Source organism: Vespa velutina, chromosome 6, assembly GCF_912470025.1.
Source record: "Vespa velutina chromosome 6, iVesVel2.1, whole genome shotgun sequence".
NCBI lineage: Eukaryota > Metazoa > Arthropoda > Insecta > Hymenoptera > Vespidae > Vespa > Vespa velutina.
Genome location: NC_062193.1, coordinates 8280330 through 8298639, shown reverse-complemented (window position 1 = coordinate 8298639; position 18310 = coordinate 8280330). Strand labels below are relative to the sequence as shown.

Genomic DNA, 18310 nt, shown 5'->3' with positions numbered 1-18310 from the left:
TCGACGACTATTTGGAAGATAAATAGATCGATTGAAAAAAAAAAAAAAGTGACAATAAGAATTAAACAGATTTGATGAAATTTGATATGAAAGTTCGTACATTTTTTTACAAACTTACAACTCTATACGTAAATATATACGAGTTAAATATAGAATGGTATTATTAGGTAGTATAATATCTGTAAATATCCATAGATAATGTGCATAGATATATGCATACATATACATACATATCTAATAAGCATTAGAATTGCATTATTTGTCAGTTCGGATTATCAAGATTAAATGTATACGACATGTCACTAGTGCATATTGTATCGATGCGCGTCATGTAATATAATATACATACATATAAATATTCGTGTGTACGCGCGCGCGTATGTGTATGTGTGCGTGTCATATAACTATAAATAGAAAAGTGTAAATTCTATTTGTTAAATATTATGCAACAAAAAAGAATAACATCACGCTGAGTTTGTCGATTCTGCTTTAGCGAGTCATCGTCGAGTTACGAAGAGACAACGCCCATGACATTATGTACGATTAAGGACCATGTAATCCAGTACTGTATCTAGAATGATGCAACAGGTGTATGCGCTTATCCAGGAGGCATGGTATAGTAAAGGGTAGTGGGTATCGTATAGCTTTGGGTAGCCTTCGAACGATATATTTTCAAAGCAAATTCATTGTTCGACTTCGTGTAACGATAATTAACTTTCAAATTGGAAATCATGTTAAATGTTCTCGTCGAGGTTATAGGATTTCGTAAAACGTTTCATCGAAATGAACTATGATTCTTCGTTTTCTTTCTTCTTATTTTTCTGTTTTTATTATTTTGTTTTCTCTTTATCACGACGTTGATATGTCTCTGATGTTACGATGTTCATTTAAATATTATTACTTTATTTTTCAATTATTCTTTTCTTCGAGAATAATATACGTAAGTTAAAAAACATAAAAGAATAATTACTGATGCGTTCAGATTGAAGCTCAATGTTTTAAGTCTTTTAATTCGATTCGAATTTGTGCTAGAAGATGTACGAACTAATCGGAAGAGAAAAGGCGAGAAAAGACGATGGTTTATCATTAAAAAAGAAATTTCAATAAATGGCGCGGAATATAGAAAGTATTTACGAGAAAAAGGAAAAACGAGCGACGTCGTTTTAATCGTATAGTGTAAATTTTATTAGCGACTTTTTGCGATAATACGAAAAAAGAACAATATGATAATTATGCTTTCTTTTTTAGATGTGTTGTAATACATGTGAAATGAATTCATATTGAACCATTTCGAACGATGAAATATCAGCACTTTCATAACATCGAATGTACTATCATATAAAAATATAAACAAATGTTGATTAGCTAATTTGAAAGTTAGTTAATCAATATTACTCGATTTTTTATATTACCGTTATTTAATAATAAAAAATATTTTTTGAGGGTTTGTAGAAGCTTGTATATATAAACAACAAACAAATTAATAGTATCAATTGATGATAAAAAACTCTGTCCTTGACACTGTAGATTATCTTTCAAAAATAGTAAACCTCCGACCGCGAAACTGAATATATGTTATGATGTATATCTTAGGGTATATTATATACCCTCATCTAACGCACATATCACACACACACACACACACACACACACACACACGCACGCACGCACGCACGCACGCACACGCACGCACGCACGCACGCACACGCACGCGCGCACGCGCGCGCGCGCGCTCGTATAAATGATTTCTCTTGTTTGGATCGAAACGAATGTAATTATTAACCGAACCTTGGATACCGATATTCATTTATAGAAATATTCTTTTTCTATATTTTATTTTTTTTCCTCTTTCTTTGTATGTGAAATGCTATGGGGAAAGAAATTTATATATTTTTATAAATATACACGCGTCGACGTATGATCAAGATATAAATGAAAAAGAATTGATATGGAGCGAAATTTGTTATTCGTGTTTTGTTTATATTGGAATTGAGAAAAAAACTAATTATAAGTAAAAACGAGAAAGAGAGAAAGAGAGAGAGAGAGAGAGAGAGAGAGAGAGAGAGAGAGAGAAAAGTTCGAGAACCGGCTAATTACGGCCCTGAATGATATGTCCTTCTCGATCAGTTCCCATAGGCTGATGAAGTAGTGTCGGTGAACGTATATAGGAAACAAGAAGTATAACCGGCTTTACTAACTATACTCAACGATAAAACTGTTCATACGTTCGGGTCAAGCTATCAGTAACAAACTGGCCGTCCTGTAGTTTGAGCAAAATATCTTCTTCTTCTTCTTCTTCTTCTTCTTCTTCTTCTTCTTCTTCTTCTTCTTAATCATCGTCATTCTTTTTTCATCTATTCGATTCATCGAATTGTGTGAGTAATATTAATGCTACCTCTTTTTACGCAATAACACATATCTTTTTTTTCGTCACATTTTTTTTTTTACTTTACATTTTTCGTTTGTACTTCTCGTATGTTACCACGACTTTTTATAATTTATAATTTAGTTGGTAAAGCCTTTCATTAGAAATACATATATCGACTTCACTATTCGGACATACGATCGTATGTAAGGTCTAAAAAGAAAGTAAGCAAACAGACGTGCTAAGGATTTATATTAGAATTCTAACCAAACGAATACTGGGAAATAGGTACGTTTTTGTATTATTCATAATGCAAATCTTCTTTCGTTAAATGTTAAAAAAAATCATACTTCAGTAACAATAGTGAAACACTTTTCATTAATTAAGAGAAAATATCTGTTCGTTTATATTTTTATAAACGAAAGGATAGATGGAATTTTTTTAAATAATCTTATAATAGAGAAAATTTTTTAATATTACAATATTATATGTATTTTGTTTTTCATAATAATAACGAAAACATTTATATGTAATTCAAGGCCAAATAATTCGTTTGATTCGAACGATATAAAATTATATTGAAATATAATCTACTTTAATATAATTTTCGTTATAATTATTTCTTTAATGATAATTATTATTTTGAACGAATCATTGAGACATACGATATCTCTTAAAAGCGTTTGAAATTTCAAAAAAGTTTTATGCTTTATCGAGTCGATATGATTACATTATCATTGATAACAGCGTACGTAATCAATTGGCATTTATTTTTCATGTTTTTTTAAATCAAATTTCCTACTAATTCCATTCTTTTAACAGTATTTCATAAATTTATTAAATATTAATTAATAGTTATTTATTAAAATTTTTTACTGATAAGTAAAATGATATTTTATAAGAATTTATTTAAGTGTCTTATTTTATTATTTAAATGATATATTATATTTATTTATAGCACAAAAAACATGTCAAAGATCACTTTGTACTCGCAACTAATTAGTCCACCTTGTCGTGCCGTACTTATGGTAGGAGAAGCCATTGGCATTGATTTTGACATCCACGAAATCAATTTATTCAATTATGATCAACAAAAAGAGGATTTTGTTAAAGTAAGCTTGTATTATAATAACATACAATTTTAATGTGTATATATATATATATATATATATATATATACATATATATATACATATATTGATTTATAGAAATATTTTATTTGCATTCGTGTAGATACACATTTTAATAAATTATTAATAAGAATGAATTTCAATTTTGAAAGGTTATCATTTTATGGGAAAAAAAAAGAATTTCTACAAATTATCTTGAAATTAACAAATCTAATGTGCGATAAATAATAATCTGCTAGAAAAACTGTGTTATCGTCGAAAAGCGTTATTTTAACTCTCTTTTTATTTCGTCATTTTGTAATTATCGCTTTTTAAAAGAGGATCAAGATTGATTTTTTGTTATTCTTATATAATTTTATCTTTTAGTTGAATCCCCAGCATACTATTCCAACTATTCAGGATAATGATTTTATATTGTGGGATAGGTGAGTGATTTTTATTATCAAAAAAGATATATATACATATATACACTCATAAGCAGAAAATAAATAAGAAATATTTTAATTTTATAGTCACGTTATCGCTGTTTACTTAATTGAGAAATATGCTGCTGATGATTCTCTTTATCCTAAAGACCTTCAGCTGAGAGCAACGTTATGGCAACGTCTTATCTTCGATGCCTCGGTCCTTTTCCATGTTCTTAAAAGAATTTTTGTAAGTGTATTTTTCGTTAGAAGAATGATTCGATTTTCCGTTATCGTAGAAAATCGAAATCTTAATCCAAGGATTATTTTTGATTATCGCAGAAATCCATAAAGTTGGGATCAGAGAAAACAATTTCAAAATTGCTAATGGACGAACTCGAAGAAGCCTTGGGATTTTTCGAAAAGCTTTTGGAAGGTAAACAATGGTTGGTCGGGGATTCTTACACGATTGCCGATATTTGCAACGTCAGCACGGTCTCCTCATTGACCGTAAGTTTTTATTAGACCATTGGTGAATCCATTGAATCTTAATGATATAAATTTATCGAAAATGTTTGCAGGTTATTGTGCAATGGGACAAGTATCCGAATATTCAAGCTTGGCTGAAACGATGCGAGGAACAATTGCCGGGCTATGAAAAATATAATGTACCAGGAAGCAAGCAAGTTAATGAAATATTCCAACAGAAACTCATGAACGCGTGATTCTTTGGAAACTTCTTTAATCGATTTATTCAATCGATTGATAAATATTTTCTATTATTTTTAATCAATTATTGTTTGAATTGTATGTTAATTAAATTATATTTTTCTATTTTTTAAGTTCAATGAAAATAAGCTTTAAGTGACCGCGTTCGTTAGATCTTTTTAACGAGTTTTTAAATTCTTTGTCGAAAGTAATCGATAATTGAATAAAAGTTGTCATGTTACTTTAAAGTTGGGAACGTTGTTTAGTGAGAACGGACAGTTTCATCGATCCATCGAATCTATACATATAGAGTATATCGTCAGGTTAGATGATCGTTGAACAAGTTCAGATGAATCGACGTTATTCTAAGATGTATGTCAGATAAATTGCGTTTTTAAACCTTCCTTTTGCTATGAGTCTTAAAACGTTCGTTAACAAATCTGTTCCGACGCTGTACATGACCGAATTATCTCCACCTGTTAGATCGGTCTTAATGACGGCTTATATAATCGGTCTTCCCTTATATAAGAAAGAAGTAAATTTAATTTCAGGCGAGCAACGAACAGCGGCATATTTAAAGGCAAGTTCTAATGAGAATTTGAGGACTTTTCGAACGGTCTTGAGTATGGTCATCAATGATTATTAGATATCGTTAATAACGTTAATAACTTGACGAACGATCTTTCAGATGAATCCACAAGGAACGGTACCATTATTGCAAGACAAGGATTACTATGTATGGGATAGGTAGGATAAAAAAAAAAACGATAAAATGATCGCCATCTTGGCTTCATTAATCTCGTAATATATAACTTCGTACGACCGATAGAAATACACTCGAAATCCTTTGAACATTATTTTAAGAAGAGCGATAAATAAGAATTTTTTAATTACATCATTGAAATTAAGTATCTAATATAATTTGATAGTTGATAAAAAATGAATTCATATCTTTAATATTTTTTTATCACCAATATATACGACGCACTTCTTTAGTTTATTTCTAACACCGACGAAGCAAAACTTTTTTATTACATACTCGCGTATCGTAGTTATTCGAAATAACAATACGAGTATCGTGATCTCGTGAGTGGACATTACTGCTTCCCAATACAATTTGACAATGTATGTATATGACTTGACACCGCCTACCGGATATACTGCTTCCCGGAAGAGATAACTTGAACACTGATTAATTTCTCTTTCTTCCTTTCTCCTTTTTTCTTCTCTCATTCTCTTTATTGTTTATATATACATACATACATACATATATATATATATATATATACGTATATCCTATTTTTTCCGCATTTCTTTTGTAGTCACGCGATATCAGGATACTTGGTACATGAGTACGGAAAATCCGACTCGCTTTATCCGAAGGATTCGAGAAAACGTGCTATGGTCGATCAAAGATTGCATTTCGATACGGGAACCCTTTATCCAGAATTTAGAAATGTCGTGGTAAAGTATCAAAATTTTTATTGCGAACCTTGTTCATCTATATATGTTGACCAATAAAGAGAGCCAATCGAGAGAATCAGAGGTATATTATCTATGATAATCTTTTTAATAAATGTACATTTCATGGTACAATTACAGGAAAATATCCAGTTAGATCTTGAAGTTTTGTAATCCTCGTATGCATTATATGTTGTGAATAGGATTTCTAGGTTGGATTTTACCACTGTCAGTCTCGGAATAAAAGTTGAGACACGCAAAGAAGCGTCCAACGAGGAAGCTTCGTTTAATTATAGTAGAAGAAAATTCTACGTTTTGGTCTGTTAGTGTTTAACCATAATTGTGGTGGTATAACTTCCAAATCGTATTGAAAATTGCATTAAAGTACCTACGTAATCCTTGTGTAATCATCGACATTGAACCTGACTCTATTGGGAAAATAGATAAAGAGAGAGAGAGAGAGAGAGAGAGAGAGAGAGAGAGAGAGAGAGAGAGAGAGAGAGAGAGAGAGAGAGAGAGAGAGAGAGAGAGAAATACATCTCGATTTCCTCTTCGTTCATTTTTCTCTCTTTCTTTCTTCCTTCCTTTTTTCCTCTCTCTCTCTCTCTCTCTCTCTCTCTCTCTCTCTTTGTTTGTCTCTCCCTTCGTGATAACGATTTAGAAATCCGACGGTAATTTGCATAAATTAATGCCTTTTACTTTCAGTCAATTTTCCTTCTTAGCACTCGTTACTATGCTTTTCTCCGATCGAAAGGAGGCCTTTTTCTTTATGTGGAACAATAGTTCCGGAACGTCGAAAGAAAATAAGATCGTTGAAGAGCACAAAGCGATTTTCGAAGATCGATAGATCTTGATCATCTCGAAGATTGTTGGTTTTCCGAATGGATACCAATAAAATAGACGTTTCAATGATATATCTCACATCGTTCTTACACTTTTGATTCTTTTTTTCTAGTACCCGGTTATCGCTGGGGAGAAGATTATTACGAAAGAGAAAATAAATCGTGTGGAGAACGTTTACAAGACATTCGATTCGATTTTGGCGAATGCCAAGACGAAGTGGCTCGCCGGAGACACGATTACTATAGCCGATCTCTGCAACGTTGCGACGCTCTCCACTTTGGAGGTAAATAAAAAAAAAAAAAAAAAAAAAAAGAATATTTCTTTTTTTCTTTCTTTCTTTCTTTCTTCATTTGTTCTTCATTTATTGTTTTTTTTCCTAACATTCATCGTATATTTGCGTCGTGTTCAAGCTGTTTGTGCCACCAACGGGAAAATATCACCATCTGGAAAATTGGTTTGGATCGTGCAAGAAGGAGATACCCGGTTACGAGGAAGTGAATCAGCAGGGTCTCGACAAGCTCGTAAACTACGTGAAGATTCTTTTAACAAAATAATAAGAACTGCTGGGCGTTTTCTGAATAAAACATACAATCAGTTTCCATTTTATCGACGATCGTGCAACGTATATACATACGTTACAAGATAAAAGATTCTCTTTTGCGTGAAGGGCGTTCATCGTGGGAATTAGTCAATTATTGTTTGAAAGTCTTCTGAGAAGTCGGTTAACGCGTCGCGATTAATTGTTTAGCATTCTCATTCTCTCGTCACGATTCTTTACCGATATATCGAATCCATACAAATACTCTTGGAAAGACCTTTCAAATGCATTTTCAAATACGTAAATAAGATTTAACGAAGCATCAAATTACTCGTTAACTTGTCCTTTATTGAGCCGAGTCGGATCAGGAATCAAATTAAATCTTGAGTTTTAAACATTTTACGCGGTTATTGCGTCGACATCTTGAAACCTAGCTCTTGTAATTTGAAGCGAATGTTGCGTTTTTCCTTTTTTAGAATTTTCTTAACGAGATAGAGAGAGAGAGAGAGAGAGAAAGAGAGAGACAAAGAGAGAGAGAGAGAGAGAGACAGAGAGAGAGAGAGAGACAAAGAGAGAGAGAGAGAGAGACAGAGAGAGAGAGAGAGAGAGAGAGAGAGAGATAGCTGACCTGGTTTTGCGGTTTCTCTCTTTCTCTCTTCTTGTCACTATATATCGTCGTTTCTTTTTTCTAAATCGAAGTGGGTCATGGAAATAGAATTGGCTGTTTCCAAACTTCGTGATGGTTACTTTCATTCAAGTTATTCTTCAACGAACTGAATCAATATAATCTTAATTATCGTTACAAGCAAGAAAATCATTTTTCATTGAAAAGATCACGCTGGCATTTCACTTGAAGGATAACTGCGAGTAAAAATTTGCCGTATAAACTGATATAAATTTTTTTATAGATAGACATCATTCTCATTTTACTACGTAGTTCGGCTGCAGGGCCTTGCCGAACAGGTCCTTTCGTTCTTTTTTTTTTTTTTTTTAATTCCTGTTTTAAATACCTCACGAGTAAGTCGTATTTTTAGAGAGGACCGAGAAGAAGAAGATGAAAAAAAGAAATGTAGAAAGATGATCTCTTTTTTTTCCCCTTACCTTCCTGTGGTTTTGCATGCAAACATAACGATATTTTCTAAGTGTTATAACGTAATATTTAACAAATTATAATACATTATTACAAATGATTTCGTATAATTATGATCTTAATAACTCATTAGATTAAGAATGGGAAAAGGGTAAAAGGTTGATATCGAATGGAATAAATATAATAAAACCGAATTTATACATTTTTTATTTATTTATTTATAATACGATATTGAAATATACAAACTATATATACACACAAACAGAAAACTATTACAAGAATGATCGTTGGGGCAAGGGTTCACTTTACGTCACGTTAGTGAAATGTTTCTGTGCGAATAAGTAAAAAATTGTAGTAAAACAAAAAAGGAAAATCAAAAAGGCGCAAAAGAGAGAGAGAGAAAAAACGATTTTTTCTTCATTTATTTTTCTGTTTTTTTTTTCTTACTTTTTTATTTTAGTGTTGTATTCTTTTTACGAAAGCTTTTTGATAATTGTAACGATGCAGCATTGCTGTTAGTAAGCAGTATTCGCGATAACGAGCATCCCACAAAGATAAAGCCAGGAAATACGAGAATAGTGAAATAATTATTCTTGGGATCGCGATAAAACGAAGGCAAAAAGATTTGTGGTATGCCAACAGAAAGAAAAAGAAAGAGAGAGAGAGAGAGAGAGAGAGAGAGAGAGAGAGAGAGAAAGTAAGGGAGAGGGAAGTAGGGGAAGGGTCATGTTTACGAAAGGTAAAGGAATAAAAGTACGAGAACGGTGGTGAAGCAGTGTTGAAATAAAAAGCATCGAATTGAAAAATAGGACGGCGAGTTTTATAGATAATAGAATCCGGCTTATGGAAATCATCGTGACAATAAAAAAAAGGGGCAGAGGGTGTAAGAAGAAAATGGAAAATGGATTACCCACGAATTGAAATTTCTTTGTTGCTCGTGCCACTATCTCATAGCAGATTCTTTGATTTTTTGTACGTATATATGTCTGCGCATTCATTGATTTTTTATGTTTTATTTATAAAAGAAAAAAAAATACTTAATGTATAAATTATAAGATAATAAATACATATATATTATGTATTAAATAGTATCCATATATAATTTGCATAAATTAGTGTGCATATATAATTTTTCTCGACGAAAACATTTCTAAAGAAATTAAAGAATAATCTAATCGGTCGTAATTAACATATTCGATAACATTTTTTTTTTCATCCATAATTTCATATTTACCATATCGTTCACTCCCTCTATCTTTACCTATACTCTTTCTATTGTGTAATGAACTTTCTCTTGTGTTTAAATACGACAAAGGTAGGACGGATTTTGTGGCACGAATATAGTCGCGCATCGTTTGGAAACTTTGCGTGCGTCGAATGCTCTGGTTATTATGCATTTCACTTTGACTTGTATTGTTAGCCTTTGTCAATCGATGCTTTCGTAATTGTATATTGATGATCGTTCGAAAATATTTGAAGTACTTGATTGTTACGAGATTAACGATCTCCCTTCTCTCTCTCTCTCTCTCTCTCTCTCTCTCTCTTTTGTCAATTCTAATACGATTGTTTTATTTTCATCAATGTTTGATATCTTGCTTCGATGAAAGGATATTTAAGGCAAGTTAGGTCAGTCGCTCGATCGACCTCAGACGATCGTCGAGGTCGTGATCAAGTTTATTTGGTAAACAGATTTACTCGTTATGTGACATTTACGCATACGCATATGAAATTACTAAGCAATGCGATTTATTGCAGTGATGTCATACTGAACATTGGACATAGAGTTAGAGCTAATATTATTATGTATACAGGAAAAGAAAAAAAAAGAAAAAAAAAAAAAGAAAAAAAAGAAAGAAAGAAAGAAAGATACAATGGATGGGAAAAGAAAAAAATACGTGATAAGAAACGTCCAATTACATTTTATACAAAATAAAATCTTTTGATATAAGTCAAGAAGAGAAAGATAAAAGATCGATTAATTCTTGACTTCCTTCAACCGAACTAGTTATTATTACAGAGAAGCATTCTCGCACGTCTTTCTCGTCGATATTCTCTTTACGTCGCGTGAAGATGCGAATTAGTAATTCTCTGGATTTGCGTGAATTGTTAAATCTTTCAAAGATAAATCATTGTGTACCTTTTTCTCTTTTGTCCTTTTCCTTTCTCTCTTTTTCGATTCAAAGAGAAGGATTCTTCGAGGATTATTCGTCGATTGAAAAAAGGATTATCAAGCGCACGAGCTCGTCTCTCGCGTCCTTGCTTGAATGCAAGTGTGTTGGAGCGAGCACGGCACGTAAATGAATATTTACGAAGGATTGTCGTGGTACCGAAGGTCCACGTGCTCGTGGATCACCGTAGCGGCAACAGTCGTATTCTGACCGTCGTCGTTCAAAGTGCGTGTAATCGTTCCCAGTAATTTCTTCATTATTAAGATATTTGCCTGTTTCTTTTATTCTTTTGAGTGTCATTATAGAGAAAGAAATAGATAGAGAGAGAGAGAGAGAGAGAGAGAGAGAGAGAGAGCGCAGGGAGAGAGAGTGAGAGAGAAAGAAAGAAGGTGTACGAGAAAAGAAAGCAAGAGAAGGAGGAGGAGGAGGAGGAAGAAGAAGAAGAAGAAGAAGAAGAAGAAGAAGAACAGCAGTGGAAGAACGAGTTCACTTTCGTTCATCGAGTTCTCTCTCATGTCGTCGATCTTCTAAGAGGTAAGCCACCATTCTCCTTATCTCATCTTTTCACTTTTCTTTTTCAGCATGCAACTTTTAGTTTTCTCGTTTTATCCGTCATCTTTTCTTTCTCTTTCAAAGTTTTCCTCGATCCAAAAATTACACTTTTTGTTTTTGTATCTTAAACGTATTCTATCATGACAAACGTATTTATCATTGCCGAATCTTATCATTTGCTTATGTTGTTTATATCTTCTCTTGTGTAGGACATTTTTTTTTTCCAGCTAAATATTCGTATTTACGAGATTTTCCAAAGTCGATTAAAATTCAATTCCTAATGTATATACTTTGAAATATTAAGCGATCGATGTCAAATTTATAATCTAGATAATCGTTTATTAATCATATCTGATATGCTATTGTTAAAAAAAAAAAAAAAAAAACTATTTGAAATAAATATATTGAAATTTATGCACTGCGTAATGAAATTCTGTGATTGGTTTCGTGTAATTATAAATCTTGAAGTTAAATATTATTTAAGATTGGTCTCATCGAAAAGAATATATTTATACCTATAAAAAGATATGAAAGAGGTAGAAAATCGATACGTTAATCCCTTTTTTTTGTTCTTTTTTTTTATTATAAGCACGTCACATATTTTGCTTACTTGCGTACATAATGGGTTTTCCAATAAGAGAGAATTATCAAATATAAAATATTTATATTAAAAAAATTTTTGTTAATCTTGATTGTGTCTGTGACATATATTATAATCGATTATCAAATGGCAACCATAATTATTTTTGCACAAAATCTCTTTTCTAGATTTTTAATTGACATTTTCACATAATTGTGATTTCGCAGATGTCCATTTCGTTTTGAAATCATTTCAATGATTTACGGATTGTTGTCGTAAATTTTATCTTTGACAAGCCCAAAAAAAATAAATTAACATCATTATTTTATTAAAAAAATTCTGTTTTAAAATTTTTATCGTAACGTGCAAAAAAGAATGTTAATCCCTAATTAATATTATATTTTATATATAGTTATATCATTGTAATAGATTGAATATTTATTGTCATAAAGATTTAAAGTAATTTTTAGATATTTTATAAAAAGAAAAAAAAGGAAAGAAAAAATAAAAGGAAAAAAAAAAGGACATCAGTCAATTCTTATTGGGCACTTATTGGAAAAAAATTTGTGTAAGTATATACAGAATGACGTAGACAGAAAATAACGCAGAAAAAACAATGGATTATCGAACGATAAAAAATGTTAGCGCGTCAAATAATAATAGTAATAATATATCTCAGCAATGCTGTATATCTTTTTTATTTGTCGATCGTAATAATATTTTATTAGCATCGATTCAAGAGATTCTTTCCTGTTCCTTCCCGCACAATCTCCAAAGCACCGTCGAGTTATTGTTGGGAAACTTGTTCGACCAGCTCGCCAGGGAGCCTCGCGAACAGTTTAGATTTCTAAGAAAAACAAAGACGACCTTTCTACACTCTTTCGCGATCTTCCACGAGATTTGTCTTTTCTTAAATATTGTCCGTCGTAAAAAATTTATTCATTTATTCTCCCGTAATTTATACTAATAGTTCATTATTTGTATTATTAATAAATCTCAATAATAATGACTTTAGAAAGAAATCATTGAAATTAATTGATTTATTACGTTAAGATAATCTTATGAGTTTCGAAGAGAGACTTTGAGTTCTTTTTTTTATATGTATTCCATAAAAAATATGGTATATTATCATACGTTATATTTTTTTCTGATGCGAACTGACTTTTATTACTCTAAGCACTTTTTATAACTTGATGTTAAGAAAGAGATCCAATATCGTAAATTATTCAGAAGAAAAACGAGATTCTTAGGAGAATTAAAACAACGTTCCGCATTAAATATGCATATTAAAATGTTTATCATTTGGACTGCTTGTTTATTATTGATAATTATAAAAAAAAACTATTTAGTAATTCTTCATATAGACAAGTTGGTAATTATGTACTCTTTGCTGTAAAAAAAAAAAAAAAAAAGAAAATGTGAAAATGTCTCTGTATTATAATTTACGGATATTTGATTTTTCATTGATATTATTATCATGATCCCGGAAGATAGGAGAGAACAAGAAATGTTATGAAACATTTATCGTAGAGATGTATATTGTAAAAATTGTTGTCATCTAAAAACATTTCCTATGCATTAATGAGGATTCTCATTATCAAATCGAGTCCACATAGGTACTTAAATATATTTACCTACACATCTACAATTAATTAATAACGAGAGCGAACAAAAATTTCACCGTTTTGCGAAACATGCGAACCAGCAATTCTTTTATTCATTTATCTTATTCTTCAACTTTCGGACAAATTTACGGAAGAATGGAATTGTTGTTTTTTCCCTCGTTGATCTCATTTCTTCCTCGATCTCACGACTTTACGTACAAACAATAGGGACTTTCATTATGTTCGCGTTTTCCTTAATACGTACGACCACGAAAATATTGGAAAAAAAAAGAAGAGAGAAAATAAAAAGAAAAATTAAATAGATCAAAATGTTCTTAATCCATTGCTCTTGAACTTCAGGCCCATTTTAGTTTCGATATAAACGACAGAAAGTACGAGAGATTAGTATATAACTAATTACGTCAGTTGGAATCATTGTGCATTCTTACGAAATGTATACGTTCGTGATTTACACTTGCCATAGCTCGCATAACTGCACAAACGTAGTGAAAGTTCAAACCACAAACGTCGCCTATTAAGCGAAGGAAACGTGTTCAATAGGTCGTTGCGTATAAAATTACGTTTCTACTTCTTCTTCTTCTTTTTCTTCTTTTCTTTTTTTTTTTTTTTGTTCTTTCTTTGCATTGCTAACTCGACTTGTCCTTCCTTTTTGTGGATCTTGACATTGACTTTTATTAATAAAAAAAATCTCGCGTCAATAATTTCAAGGTCATCCTTGCTATATACATACATTACGACAAATTGAACGATGGATCAAAAAAAAAAAAAAAAAAAAAAAGGCAATTATTTTGCGCTCTGTGCACAAAATTGCAGGTTTAATGAATGAGGAAGAGATGCAATTCGCAGAAATTGATTGCAGTTGGCTAATTATCATGGAAAAAGTATAATTAGCCAACTACTCTGACACTTTTGCTAGGCTGATGACCCTTCTGTCGAGTTTTTTAACGATCACATAAATGAAGTTTTATCTTAAACGTAAACGTTATTAGTTCCTAGCGAACGACTGCATCAAGGAAGAAGCTGCTATTACTTTAATGATAAGGCCATGATAGTATTTCCAAATCAATAATTACTTTGAATCTGTGTTACGTCAGATGAACATAATAACCGTTAGCAATGTGATATTTATCTATCTATCTATTTATCTATGCATTTATTTACGTCCAAATATTACGAGAAAAGTAAGAGAAACGTGAATGTGTGTACGTATTCGTGATTTGGAGGTCAACCGGTTGAAGCGATAAAAGAACTTCTTTATTTGACTTGATGCTTCTTGTGGACTTTTATTCGTAGAAAATTCTGCAGATTACTATTTATGGATCTACAAGAACAAGTCGTAAGGATATGAAAATTTAAAAGCAAATTTTTTTTCCTTCTCAATAATCAATTTATTTTTTTTCTTTTTTTCTTTTTTTATTCCATCTTCCTTCGAAAGGAAGAATACTACGCGTCATATTCTTCAAACATTTATTCCATGCTTTTTGTCGTACTTGTTTGATCCATAACTATAATAATTAAAGATAATATAAAGAAAGGGGCGTCAATATATGATAGTATGAGAAGCTTCTTCCGCTTTTGATATGACGTCAGTTTAATTACTTTTTTTTTTTGTATATGCATTCTTATCGAGCCAAGTTCAATCGTGCTTCACAAAGCACAGTGAAAGGATCACACATTGAGTTGATTGTTTCGATCTTTCGTCTGTTCGTCCATTTGTTAATTTATCGAAATGTGAAATTTTATTTTATGTCGTGTTTAACGTGGCCATTTGATAATCCATAAATTTAAATGATTTATTAACAGGGAGGAATCATTCTTGACCTTCGCAAGATGGGCTGCGATCAGCTCGCACTTCTTCTTTGGAAAAATTATATTATTCGCAAGCGACAACCAGTGAGTATTTTGAATGTCTTCATTTCAATTAATTTACATTAACATCGATTTCGTTTACATCGTGATATATAATATTTAAATTAAAGTTCTTATAAAAAAATAATTTTAGGGTATTCTAGCCTTGATATTTCTATGGCCGATTCTGGTTTTTATAATACTCTATACAGTCCGAGACAATGTCGATCCAGTATATCATTCGACTTGTCATTTCCCGTCAAGATCGATGCCTCAGGATGGACTTTTACCTTTTGTTCAGAGTTTTATCTGTAGTATTGGAAATACTTGCGAACCTCTTTCGGAATACGAGGAAGTGCCAACATACAAGAATGCTAGGTATTTATGAAATTATATTTATTTAAATAATTTGAATAATACGAGTAGATAGAAATCAAAGATACTTGTTGATTTTTTGATATAAGGCATATATCTTTTTCAATGGGAAAACGTTAATTTTTAATTGAAAATATATATTATTACCGAAAGAGTTTACATAGAATTTACATTGTCAAATTTATATAAGTTCTATTGTTTTTGTACGAATATTGAGAGATTAGAATAATAGAAATTTGAAGAAGAAAAAGACAAACAATGAAGGGATATGTTGATTACTACAGTTTAGGTCCTTTAGTGGTCGATATGCAGCCAATACTCAGCAACGAGACGATTCTCTCTGCGGTGAAAACGTTACCGAAGAGTATTCAACTTCTTAAGTCAATGGCGCAGATACTCACCCGACCGGAAATCAAAGCGTTGTTTGGTAAGTACGCGCGATCGCTTCTCGAAACTCTTGATCGTTTCAAGAGGAGGATGGCGAGTGACAGAATTTTCGAATGTCTATAGACAGAGGTATTTACCTCGGCGACCTCTTCAACAATCACGATCGGATCAAGAGCTTTCTAAGGGCTCAAATGCCACGAGCAAGTACTACCTTCGTCGATAGTTTATTTGAATCGTCAATAAGGTTGTATTACGTAAGTACATTTTGATATAAATGATAACTCCAATCGAGACGTATATGATCTTAATAACGCCGGTCAACAATGAAAATCTTTATAACTTGAAAATAAAAAAAAAATCGTTGCATCGATCTCAACACGAAAAAAATGAATATGAACTTCAAAACTCATCGTTAGGTTTTCATTCTAATATATATTATATTAATGATATAAGAAATAATATATTTAATTTAGTGAAGATTAAAGAAATTTTTCTTTTTTTTATTTATCACTCTAAACAGAATCCTGTCACTAACCGAGTACAGAAATGTTGAGTCATTGTTACTCGTCTATTGTTTATTGTTTTTTTGTTTATAGGTTCGAATTAGTCATTGTATTTGTTTAATATTCGTTTTTCATTATGACCGTATTGTGCAAAAAATAAACAAATAAATTCTAAAGTCATTCTCAATTTTTTTCTTACGTCGACATAGGAAGGATTTAATTTGATTTGATTTTATTAAGGATAGAATTTCAAAGTATATTTCTGTTATGCAATATGCAATGATGATCAACGATAGACAATTTTTCTTTTTTTATTTTTTTTTATTTTTTTTTATTTTTTTTTCATTTTATATAAAATTTATATTTTTCCTCGATCGATAGTCAATAAGATTCATTTCTCCTTCGCATTTTATTTATTTAACGAATTTTATTTTGTCATTTTTTTTTTTTTTTTTTTTTTTTTTTTTTTTTCTTTTTTTTTTACGCCACTTTTTTATTTCAGCTTATTGAAACATTCGGCTCGACGAACGTCGATGGTATCGTTTGTTCACCAGAAAATCTAAAAAAGTATATGATCTTATCGAAAGAAGAGGATTATGCGGAAATCTCGAAGGTCCTTTGCGAATTGAATGCCGACAAAATTCCAGATATATTATCCGAACTCTCGAAACATATTGATTTTAATAGTTTGTTGGGCATGTTCGATCGTGTGATGGGAAAATTTCGCGATTATGATTTTTTCCAAGATCTCAGGCTCACGGTCGATACTATTGTGAATTTGAAATCTATAGATAAATACGTCCCGGGATATCTTAGAATTCGAGAATGGCTACCTAACGTTATAATGCTCTTTCGAAACGTCACTTTCAAGGAGATCGATCTTACTTTGTGAGTAATGGTAGACGTTTCTCGACAACATAATTCATTCTCGCTATTTAGTACGATATAATTGACACATTTTCACGTTTATTTCTTGTAGTATAAACAAAACTGTAAAGCTATTAGATCCTATTTTTGAGAAAGAACATGATTGGACGACGGCTCGTCATGGATTTTTAAAATTGAATACGTTACTTGGAATGGTCAAGGAAATTCTCCATAATCGTACTAACGAATCGTCCGATGATTTTTTCTCGGTGTTCGATAATTTAATAAAAACTATCCAAGATTTTTCACTTAAGAAAACGAACGAGACACAAGTTACGAAAATATTAGATATGGCATTTTTGGTTCTGAAAGATGGAATGACTTTGACCGAAAAATTGTTAACTAAACACTCCGATGAAATTCTTTTGTACGTACGATATCTTTTATTAACGATTAGAAACGATATATCTTCGATATTTTTTTTTTTTTTTCTCTTTTTCCCTTTTCATTTTATAATTTTATTATACATATTATGCTTACAGAGCCGCTGAAATTATCGATAATTTAAAATATTATTTCTCCGAGCACATAGTAAACTCACTTACATATGCGAGTTCATTGATTGAAAATATAGTGCGAATGACCCATCACGTGGCCGTCATTCATTTAGAAACTGAAAGGAACATTTATGAAATTTGTAAAAATCATGAAGAATTAGTACAAAAGATTCTAACAAATATTGATCCAATAGTTTATCGAACCATTATACGATCCTTTTCTCGATTAAATTTTGTGGAGGTAAATACGTTTGTACTTTATTTAGATATATTTGCGATTAGAATTAACGTGTCATCGTAAAAATATAT

General features: G+C 31.4%; 2 protein-coding genes and 1 long non-coding RNA gene across 4 annotated transcripts in view; all 3 read left to right on the top strand.

Moving 5' to 3' along the window:
• Nucleotides 1–49: 49 nt before the first annotated feature.
• Nucleotides 50–1282, top strand: LOC124950073. The gene is made up of 2 exons (XR_007101251.1): nucleotides 50–1176; nucleotides 1249–1282. It is a non-coding gene; the product is annotated as an uncharacterized LOC124950073 (long non-coding RNA).
• Nucleotides 1283–2171: 889 nt separating this feature from the next.
• On the top strand, nucleotides 2172–8460 carry LOC124949832. The gene is made up of 12 exons (XM_047495562.1): nucleotides 2172–2375; nucleotides 2510–2653; nucleotides 3324–3477; nucleotides 3862–3920; nucleotides 4008–4149; nucleotides 4242–4409; nucleotides 4481–4623; nucleotides 5001–5187; nucleotides 5296–5354; nucleotides 5930–6071; nucleotides 7024–7194; nucleotides 7322–8460. The coding sequence occupies exons 3-12, from the start codon at nucleotides 3334–3336 to the stop codon at nucleotides 7463–7465; spliced, it is 1359 nt and encodes a 452-aa protein (XP_047351518.1). The 5' UTR covers nucleotides 2172–2375; nucleotides 2510–2653; nucleotides 3324–3333; the 3' UTR covers nucleotides 7466–8460.
• Nucleotides 8461–8886: 426 nt separating this feature from the next.
• Nucleotides 8887–18310, top strand: part of LOC124950069 — a 33147-nt gene continuing 23723 nt past the window's right edge. For both annotated transcript variants that reach the window (XM_047496225.1, XM_047496224.1), the window contains exons 1-8: nucleotides 8887–11241; nucleotides 15268–15357; nucleotides 15467–15690; nucleotides 15972–16114; nucleotides 16198–16328; nucleotides 17080–17465; nucleotides 17557–17871; nucleotides 17987–18242. In XM_047496225.1, coding sequence (XP_047352181.1) covers nucleotides 15295–15357; nucleotides 15467–15690; nucleotides 15972–16114; nucleotides 16198–16328; nucleotides 17080–17465; nucleotides 17557–17871; nucleotides 17987–18242 — 1518 coding nt within the window. In that variant the 5' untranslated portion in view covers nucleotides 8887–11241; nucleotides 15268–15294. The remainder of the gene's footprint in view (nucleotides 11242–15267; nucleotides 15358–15466; nucleotides 15691–15971; nucleotides 16115–16197; nucleotides 16329–17079; nucleotides 17466–17556; nucleotides 17872–17986; nucleotides 18243–18310) is intronic.

Coding starts and splice junctions, on each gene's coding strand:
- LOC124949832 (XM_047495562.1), top strand. CDS start 3,334: ATGTCAAAGATCACTTTGTACTCGCAACTAATTAGTCCACCTTGTCGT. Junction 4,150..4,241: donor ATGTTCTTAAAAGAATTTTT/GTAAGTGTATTT, acceptor TGATTATCGCAG/AAATCCATAAAGTTGGGATC. Junction 4,410..4,480: donor GCACGGTCTCCTCATTGACC/GTAAGTTTTTAT, acceptor AAATGTTTGCAG/GTTATTGTGCAATGGGACAA.